Source organism: Bombus pyrosoma, linkage group LG1 (genome assembly GCF_014825855.1).
Source record: "Bombus pyrosoma isolate SC7728 linkage group LG1, ASM1482585v1, whole genome shotgun sequence".
Classification (NCBI taxonomy): domain Eukaryota; kingdom Metazoa; phylum Arthropoda; class Insecta; order Hymenoptera; family Apidae; genus Bombus; species Bombus pyrosoma.
Window position 1 is genome coordinate 59,702 of NC_057770.1, and position 10,278 is coordinate 69,979.

The 10,278-nt window shown below is 52.5% G+C and overlaps 1 protein-coding gene across 10 annotated transcripts in view; it reads right to left on the reverse strand.

The window, feature by feature from the left end:
• LOC122566558 (protein Wnt-6-like) overlaps positions 1-10,278 on the reverse strand; it is a 71,959-nt gene that overhangs the window by 17,402 nt on the left and 44,279 nt on the right. For 2 of the 10 annotated variants that reach the window (XM_043724050.1, XM_043724043.1), the window contains exons 3-4: positions 2,743-2,885; positions 809-1,060 (exon numbers count right to left, since the gene is read on the reverse strand). The exons of 1 other annotated variant lie outside the window; for it this stretch is intronic. In XM_043724050.1, coding sequence (XP_043579985.1) covers positions 809-1,060; positions 2,743-2,885 — 395 coding nt within the window. Of the gene's footprint in view, positions 1-808; positions 10,277-10,278 lie in introns of those variants that run through there. 7 more of the 10 variants (XR_006316555.1, XM_043724072.1, XM_043724058.1 and 4 more) reach the window with 6 other exon arrangements.

The following is a 10,278-nucleotide window of genomic DNA, read 5'->3' on the forward strand; positions in this document are numbered from 1 at the left end:
TAACGGTCTATCATCGTACAAACATTTACATAATAAACTCGAGTAAACATCGTGCACTCGAGCTACCGAATAATTTACTGTTGTTCGCGATACCTCGCAAGTACGTACGTAACGTGGTTACGGAGATCGCGTCACGCGCCAGTTGAGAATTCGCGACGTTTCACGACGATCCCTTCCCGCTCGGTCTACGAGGACGTGTAGTGCGTCTCCAGTAGATTTCGAGTTACGAGACGGACAAATCTGCGCACGACTGTCAGTCCGCGAGTCGTGCTTCGAGGAAGCCGAGATTTCCCGGTAACGGTAACGAGCAATTTAAGCGAATCGAAATGAAACCGTAAATCTCGGGACAGGTCTTACTTACCAGAGCGCAAGTAACTACCAAAGGTGGATTTATGGCATCATTAATCATTCCGCGAGCGCGTAACGTGCCGCGTAATTGATAACCCAGATGACGTACTTCGGAACTGGAGCACTCGTTAGTTCGTCACGTTTGGAAAGTACTGACGTTAACCGCTCTTGAAGAACAACTATTTTTCACATAATTACCGACATAAAAGTGCAACGCTTTTGATTACAATGACGGTCATCTCTCTCTTTCTCTCTTTCTCTCTCTTCCTCTCTCTCCCTCTCTCTTTTCCTCGTTGCCCCTCGCTAGGGTATAATTGTTCAAGACGCACGACCACGAATCCGTTCGAGACGAAAAGTGACACTTACAGTACGCGAAGGATAGCGTGTTTCCGTTAATCGTTAGGTTTTTGCGTTAAGGGGAAAAACGGAGGAAGAATCGTTTAATGAAACGAGTACGTACCAGAAAGAGCCGGCGATGGGGGTAACGAGAAGGAGGCAGATCGCCACGAGAACGAGGCGCATCTCCATCCCCTCCGCCCCTCGGTGTAACTTCGACAATTGCCGATTTCTTCCCTCGTCTGCCGCCCGTAGTCCGCTGGATACCGGAAGACGAACGACGTTCTCGACTCGAGAAAGACGAAGGAAAATCGAAATCGCGCCGGTATGGAAATCGATCGTGTCTGGCACGGCGTAGCGCCACCAGGTTCCTGACCTACGAAACCGGCGAAAAATTGATCGACTTTACGCGCGACGTATCGGTAGCTCGTAACGGGTCGGGTCACACGTGCTCCTTTGAAAAATACTCGACGATCCTTTTCCTCGATCTCGAAGGAGAAATTCTTTATCGAGCACCCGATCTCCTCGACCGTCCACTCTCGACTACTTTCTCGTATCTGGTCTTCGCTTCTGCCAACACTTCACCGAAGCACGATCGTTTTCTTCTTCTTCTTCTTCTTCGGCGTCGTTACAGCCCTCTTCTTCCTCTTCCTCCTCCGTCCGTTCGTCCGCTTCTTTCTTCTCCAGCTTCGAGTATAACGATCAAAGCGAAAGAGCCTCTTTGAAACACTCGAACGGATACAAATATTGACCACGCGAAATCCTCATGATATCTTTCCGGGCCACTGGGAAACCATGAAAAAACAATCAAATTTTCCCGTTTGCTTTGACTCGCCGAACGTAATCTTTTGGAATCGCAAATGGTCCTTATCACGGTGGAGAAATTCCCGGAAGAGCAAATCCTTCGCTTCCGGTCTGTTGAACTAGATATTCCCCACCCCTTCCCGTCACTCTGTTTCTTGCTTTTCTTTCGTTTACTTCCTCTCGATCCCGCCGCTACTCCTACTCCTCCTCCTCCTTCTCCTCCTCCTCCTCCTGCTTCTCCTATCTTTTCCGATTCTTTTCCTCTCGTTCGCTCCCTTTTGCTCAAGATACGCTCCTCCTCGAAGCTCTTTTCCCTCTTTCTTCGACTCGACGAAAACACCAAAGACGAGACGCGATCAGAATCTAGGAAGGTGCTATTTCCTTCCGGCGGGGACAAAAACGCGTCGCGTTCCTGCCAGAACTACGTCACCACGAACTTTGAGTGTTGCCTTACCCCCACCAGAAATGTACTAAGGAGTAGAGAAGACAGCCCCACCATTCACCTTCATCTGCTTCTTTCTCTTCGTCTTCTTCTTCTTTTAGTTTTGCTTCTTCTACCGCTTCCTTTTCTCCTCCACCACCGTTTTCTCTTTCAGCTTGCCTCGAGACACCACCATTACCACCTTCACTACACCACCAACGTCGACGTCACCATCGCCGCGATATCCTCGTCGATAGTTTCGTGATCGCGAATGCGCCACCGAGGGGACATCCCTCTGACAGAGATCGTGCAAACGAGAAAACCCAACGAATTTTGTATTTTCGAAACAATGCGAGTACCGCGTATGCTCGATAGGAAAAGATTAGATCGGAAGACAGTGGGAAAAGCGGAGGGGGAAGCGAGGGAAGAGGGGAAGAGGGTACCGGAGGGTAGGAAGAAGGTCGAAAAGCTCACGTGGTGCAGCACGATCGTGCGGAGGTGGAAAGTGGTCGATGGTAGGGGAGAGGAGAAGAGAATCGTTCGTCCGTGATCGGAGACGAAGCTCCTGGTCGGAGCGAACCGTACGAGACTGTTGCGGACTAGGCAGGTGAGCGCCGCTCGGCGGCAACGAGACGCAACCGAGCCCCTCTTTTCCTCTTTTAACTCTCCTACGAACCTCTCGGCTCCTCTGTGCTTCGCAACCTGCCGCTTCGGTATCCACGGAGGGAGGACCAACTTCCAAGCACAACGCTGCCTTTTGACCCTTCCATTTCGAACGTTCCCGATACGATTTCGCGAAGATATAACCAAGAACAAAGACTCCGAGAGCTTACCCTATGCTCGCGTTCCAGCTTTCTACATAAAGTTTCCTCCTCGTTGCACGATCCTCGTAACGAGCAACACGATCCGCACGGCCGAGCAAATCCTCCCGAAATCCATTCTCATCGTTCAGCTGTCTCCTCCTTCGCGGACTGACCTACAACAAAGACAGAGGCCCAAAGGAATATCGTTGGATTAGTTGGTTTACTCAAAGGTGCACGTCGATTACAATAGCATTTCCGCGGTGTACGTTTTTCCAAGTTTGGGAAAAAATCCGATCAACGGATCGTTCGAAACAGCCCGGCATCAGCTTGTTCTCGGTCGGTCTCCGCTTAATCGTATACTTCCACTTTCAGCGCCACGTCCTTTTCTTTCCTTTAGAGCTCTACCAGTGGCTATCTTCTTTCCTCTTGTTGCACGCTGGTCTCTCCTCTCTCATCGGTCATGTCTCGGTGGTACACAGCGAAGGCGCATCGAACAGAGCTCTAGAAGGCTTGAGCTGTCGCCGTGCGACTCGTTTTATCGTCTCATTTCGAACATTTGTCGATTCCGATTCTGTTTCGACGTCTTTAAATCGCGTCCAGATTTTTCAGCAGTCACGTCAAGTGTAATCGTCGACTAGTCTCGAACTGCTGGCCTGCGTCAGAGATCTGTCACACGGGGACATTCTACCGACGGAAAACTTCATATTTTGCCGAGTAGCTTGAGCGAATATTTAATTGGAAGAACTTCGAGTAAGGTCGAAACTGTCGCTTTCGCGCGGCATCGATAGAACTCCTGTATCTTAGATACTAGCCGTACTTTCGTTCCTCCCCTTGCTCTCTTTCCTTTCTCCATCCACTAGTAGCGAGCGCGGAGAACGGTTGACCCAATTGATGGATCGCTCTCTGCGTATCTCCAGCGACGGGTCAACTACTTCGTTGACCGAGCGAATGCGCGAGCGATCGGTCTCGATGTCACGACCATTCTCCGTTAGTTCGCAGAAGCGATGAGAACCGTTTCGTACTCGGTCGAAGGAAAGCCGTTCTCCATGACATAAACCCAAGTGTCGCTCGCGCATAGGTAACTGTAATTATGGAAACCGTGGAAACGTTCGTCATCCCCGATTTTAACGACGAAGCGAGCGCGCCGAACGACGGGCCAACGAGCAAGCACGGGCGATAACAGCGACAATAGAAAAACGAAAGGCAGAAAAACGGTAAAAGGAGTAGAGAAAGTAAAAACATCGTGGTAAGTGTGCCGGTAAGAGGAATCGTTTGGCGTTGTTGTATCATGACCACCGAATTCTACCCGAGGAACGAGTAGTTTTGAACGGCATCGGGGGGAGAGCAGGCAGACGGAGTGGTACGAGTGAAAGAACGAACGACTCGATAGAAGAGGAAAGGAAGAGATTACGACGGAAGAGTAGGAACTGGCGAGGTAGAGCAGGAGAAAGAGAAAGAGCGAGCGCGGGGTCAGCGGGGGTCCGTATTACAGCTCATTTAGCAGCGGGGTCCTGTGCCCCTTCGGCGGCCAGAGAGATCCTCTCGGATCAGGCTCGCGTTCGACCTACGGCAAAGATGAGTCCGTTTCATTCCCATAGACCGTCTGCGAGACCTCCTGGCACCTAGATCCATCTCTCTATCGACTATTGCTTAACTCTACGCTGTCACGTTCCTGTCGTCACCGTTGTAAGCACAGAATCGTGACGAAATTTTCGCCAAGTTCGTGGATAAATCAACGATCGTCGGTCGTTTATCTCGGCGACGAGGTATCAAATAATATCGGGTTGAAGGGAGAATATAAAGGACAGGAATGAAGACGGGAGAGAAAGAGAGACGGGAGAAATGGAAAGGCTGGAGAAGAGGAGGGAAGAGGAGAACATTACCGAGTTGTGACCAACACAGACACGGAATAGCTAGTAATTTATGGGTGAGACTAATTACCGGGGAATGCCGCTCCTCCGACTCTTCTTTGCTCCTAAGACCGCGTCTCTACCAGACCAGTTTTCAGAGACGAGTGGAGCTTCTCTTAGCCCACCTTCGTCTTCGTTCATCGTCGTTCGTCCTTTCCTTTTTCGCCTTTTTCTCTCCTTTTTCGACTTTTTCGCCTCCCTTTTCCATCCTCTGACCCGCGCCTACGTTTAAACGTTAATTTGCGCCGACGCGTCGTCGTAAGAAGACGTCGATTCGACCGACTTTATCGTAATCGATCTTGCTAGCGATTACCTCGCGGAGAGGGTCCTCGGCGCGTTCCTTGTAAATTGCTCTTCGACGATAACGTCCGAGCGGGACCAACGAAACAAAAAAAGACGGAGAAAGAGAAGGGAGAGTATTTTCGAAAAAGAAGAAAAATATCGGGTGAGGGTGTTCCGCGGGATAATGGAGAAGGAAAAAAACAGGCGTGTTCCCACGAGCCATCAGCACGGAGAAGGGTGTCGGAACAATACCGAGTCCCGTCCTCGGACGTCGTTTCGACATTAGCCTGACCTAACAATTTGGAGCAAGCCCACTGCCCCTGCTACCACGATTCCTCTTCGTTAAATGCCATTATACGTTTCACTTGGACACCCGGTCGTCGCATGAGTCGTGAATTCCTGAGAACCTGCTCGAACCTGGATGGGCAGCAGCGTGCCGGTGGCGGCCACCGGTGCCGCTCGAAACGATAGAGGCGGGCCATAGCGCGCAGCCACGAACAGATTCTTCTATTATGACGAGAACGAATCGAGAGAAAAAAGGACCGCCGCGGTAACCTACGCGCGTGACGAACTCGCTTTGATAGAGCCGTACACGCTGCTCTCTCGATGCGTTCAACTCTTTTCTCGTCCATCCCCGATACGTTCGTGTCGACGATCGAGAGTATAAGCCTCGCGATTGCGTGCAAATAGAAAAGAAGAAGAGAAAAAAAAAAAAGGGAAAGGAAGACATTCCAACGTCTCGAAATCCAGCGAGTATCCTCGAGTTTGAAATCGATTCAAACGAATCGCAAGAAGAAGAAGAGGAAGAAGAAGGAGAAGAAGAAGAAGAAGAAGAAGAGAAGACGAGATAAAGGGAAGAAGGAGAAAAGGAAGGAAGAGCACGGGAGGACCCGCAAACAGTTTTTGTCGCAAACCTCGCAAGGCCGCGTCGCAGACGGTCAAGCGGGACCTCGTGACCGAGTAGTGGACCCGAAAGCCGCGGTTGGGACCGATGACACGGCATCGGTCCCACGACAAAGAAACACCGAGACGAGCTGGATCCGGCTGTTTTTCTGCCTCCTGACGTTTCGCCAATTTATTGCGCCTCTCCCTGTCATCCACGTTCCGACGTATCCTCGAAGAATTTCGCGTTGGTCGATCGGCGCCGGGACGAACCGTTCTCCTTTCGGTGATTTCGTGCGATGCATCGAGCCGCGGTTCGAATAAATCAACGGGGAAATCCCGCGGAAGGATACGGGACGTGATGGACAGTGGCGTGATTCCACCGGCTTTACGCGAATCGATTCCCGGTCGGAACGATTAGACGCCGATAATTATGGCGAGGGTACGTGACAAACGGTATCGAGGCTCGAAGCTCGTAATTCCCGATATCGGAGCATTATCGAAAGGTCCGGGGCAACTGTCCGCGCGCGCGCCTATACAGCTTCGAGGTAGGAGATATCGAAACTAATAATTATTCGATTCGCGTTTCATTCCTAATTACCGAAGGCCACCGTGTCGAACGGTTTCGAAAGAACACGTCGGGGCTGCGTCGTTAATACGAAACAGATATCGATCGGCAGCCAGTTCGTACAGGTAATAAGCGCACCGTTGCCGAGATGGAAACCGATTCGAACGATCTCGAATGGGCGTTTACAGCTCGGCGTTTTGCGATCGAAGTGGGTAAACAGATGCCCGAGCAAACGCGCCGTAGCAATTACACGGCACTTACAGACCCGCGTATAGAACTGGCCTCGAGATACTCGAGTAGTTTCTCTCTTCCCTCCTCTCTCTCTCTCTCTCTCTCTCTCTCTCTCTTTTCGTCTCTCTAAGTCCCCCACTTTTTGTCGTCCCTCTCTTCGCGGCCGCGTATACCTTCGCGTCCCCCTGTTCTTCCTCACCCCCCGATCTTCTCTCCTTAATCCTTTCTTTTCCTCCTCTCCCTCTGCCATCTCTCCCATCGCCCCTTTCCCCACCGCCAACCCCCTGGTTCCCCCGAGTTTCCACAATGGTAATTACGAGGCAGTCCGCTCGTAAATTTCACGTAGGCTAAACGTACGCACGGGCAACCGCGAACGCCGCGTGGCCACTTTCTATTTCCCATAGGATCTCTGTCGTGCACGCGGGCCGCAGCCATAGAGGAATCGATACGTTCCGATCGAGAACGGCCGGATTCGGCGACGGAGAAGGGAACTCGATCCAGCTGACCCGCGCAGGTTAAACGACTCCGCGAGCCCCGTGTTCTCCACTTGTCCCCTGGTTTACCTCTGCTCGTTTCTCTTTTCCCGCTATCGTCGTCGGTACCTCGATTCCGATCTGCTCGAGCTTTCCTCTCGTTCTCGCAACCAACGTCCGCGATAGTACACGATCGATCGCGATCACGACGTCTATCCGCGCGCAATTTTTCACACGGCGGATCGTCCACGAGCTCGCGAGCGATGTTAACTCTAGGATCGAAAGGATGTGACGGCCGCGCGATACGTTGTCCCGATGCGGGGCACGCGGACGGATAGGCAAACCGAACGTGTTGCGCCGAGCAAAGGCCAGGGGGCGATTGTATTTCGTGGAATCGGCGTGGAGAACCCACGCGAAGGTCGTCGGTTCGACACGAGACATCGACGAAAGAGGGAAGCGATCGTGCTTGTAAATCGCGAGTTTATAGGCCACGGCCTAACAACGAACGTTCCTTATGAAACGCTCGTGTTCCCTGCGATCCGTTGCGTTGTAGCTCTCGAATGCCTGTCCGATTTATTGCGTTAAGAACGAGTCTCGGCCGGCGATGAACAGCACGCGGAAGCACGCATCCACAAGAAAAATAAACGAGGAAAGAGAAAGGAACGGAACTGGAGAACCAGAGAGCTAGAAACGGAGTAACGCGTCCTTCTGAGAGCAGCAGCCTCGAGATCCACTAAATGTTCGAAACGTGTCTCGAGCGCATCAAAAGCGGACCTGGCCGCAGGCCGGCGTTATAATTTCAGGCAGTTTCAGGGAGGTCCTGGGCCCGAGGGCCAAGCGAGACCAGTTCAATGAAGTCATCAGCTAGTCGGAGCTGGGGTGCTCTGTTATTATACCGTGGTACCGCGCCACCATCCTCGTTTCTTTCTTCCACCCAACCAGTCCTGCCTGAATATCCTTGCCTTATCCGCGGATTTCTCTCCAAGCTGCTCCTCGTACCGACCGAATACTTTTGTCGGGACGAACCAGAGGATCGAAAGGTGGAAGGCAAAGAGAGAGATAAAAAAAAAAACACTCAGGCGGCCGATGAAAAATCGAACGTTTCGAATTTTCGGTGGAAAGGAAACGACGGCGATAACGTAAACGATAACGATCCATCGTCGGGTCCAAACGCCGACCAAGTATGCGGAAGTGGCGATTAGAGGACCGTAAAACGATTGAAACCCAAGGGATACGCGAGTAAATAGAAGCAGGTTTCACGACAGGTTTGGAAGCAACGTTAAAACAGAGATAAGCTTCGAAGGGTATATACGAACGAATCCTAATCTGATGGCTGGCAATAAGACTGGCGAGGGTTTCCTTTACAATCGGCCCGAGGGCCAATTAGATCTGAACTTCTTAATCCGTTTATCAGCCGCGCCACGATGCACGAATCCCTTTCATCGGAACGGATAAAAGAGCTTTCCAGCTTCGGTCTCGGAAGTTGGAATCCGATCCGTGAGGAATGCGCCTGTGTGTACGTACCCTCGGGAATACATTAAGCGTTAATAGACTCGTCTTCGAAACGGAGACTAAATCGCGAGGCAACGAGAGGCGCTCGCGCGCGCCTGCTTACGCCGAACAAGGCGCGTTGCGAGAAACGCGAAAGATGCAACGATTAAATGCCGGGGCGAATACGGCGACACCGTATGGTTAATGAAAAAAGAACGCGAGAAGGAGAAAGAAGGAAAGGAGGAGGAGGAGAAGGAGGAGGAGGTGAAGGAAGAGGAGGCAGAAGAAAAGGAGGAAGACAAGGGAGATCTCTTACTCGTGGGTAAAGATGGCTTGGCTGTTGATAGAGGGTATAAAGGGAGAGCAGAGGAGGGAAGTAGAGGGGACCTGTTGGACCACGGGGGCCTCAGGCATGGCATTCGTGTGGATATTAGAGCGATTGTCGTGCCTGATTCGGTACGGTCTTGAAATAAGGCCCCCGCGGGCTGACAGCGGCGAGGGCTCCTCGTACAAAACCGGCTAACGGTGCCCACCCTCCGACTGTTCTGCACGAGAGGCCCCACCGTCGACTTCTCTCCGACGCCTTCGAATACCCTAATCTTCCTTCCTCTCGAGCTTCTCCAGCCACTCCCGCTCCTCTCTTTTCTTTCCTCGTTCCATCTTTCCGTCTATTTTCGGGTTGCCTTGCGTTCCGTCGCGGGACACGCACACGTCGCTCTCGACGCGGCCTCCTAATTCGCGGGAGCAACCGTGTACTCGCGTTCTCTCGATTCCTTCCAAGTCGAGTGAGTGGTCTGCGAGGCAGAACGATATTCGTCGCCAAGCTCCAGCGAATCGAGGGGAAGGACAAGGATGGAAGAGGCAGCAGCTCCTTCCGCGATTCAAAGTCCTCCCCCGGAGGTCCGGCGGTTGTTTCGTCCTCGTCTCTCCCTCTGACCGTGGTCCGTATCATCCTCGGGGCCGACGTACCGGTCGGCATCGTGTGAAGTCCGGCCGAGCCATTATATCCCCCTTGGCCGCCTTCGAGGTGTATATACCGTCCAGGCATCTTCGGTCACTGCGAGATGCAAGGAGGGAAAAGGGGTACGAGACTGCGGCAGTACCAGCCGGGTGGGAGGGAGGAGACGCGATTCGCCTCTCTTTCACCGTCGTCCGCCTTCCCGGCCTTCCTCGCTTCTTCCTCTTTTCCTTCGACGCTGCTGAAACACAGAAAGAAACGGCCGAAAGGGAGAGAAAGGGAAGAAGGAGAGAAAAAGCGGCGTGGATCGGGATGGAAAGGGATGCAGGGTGATGGACGGGGGCCGGAGGGGAAAGTGCGTGCTGGATCACGAAGTCGAGAGGTGTCGGAACCCGCATTAAGGGGGCGGAACGCCTCGAAGGGGCCCCGAATTATGACGTCACGGACCGCACACGTCGCGATCAGGTGAACCGAATACAAAAATGAATTGTTCGGTACGGAGCGCCGGAATACGGCGACCTGTCTCCCTCTGTCGTCACTAGCCTTCCTCGCCAAATTTCTAACGTGCACTCGCTTCTGGAATTGCTTCTGGACCACGCGTCGAACGTCCAGGCATCGTCGTCGGGAATCCGCACGCGGAAGAAAGGAAGGTCCCTCGCCCGTTGACGAGAGACCACGTCCGAGAATAAGTAGTCGTCAAATTGGTCGGATTCATTCTCACGGGCACAGACATTAAAAGTGAAACGTGCGCTCAGCAGGTCGTGCCATTCT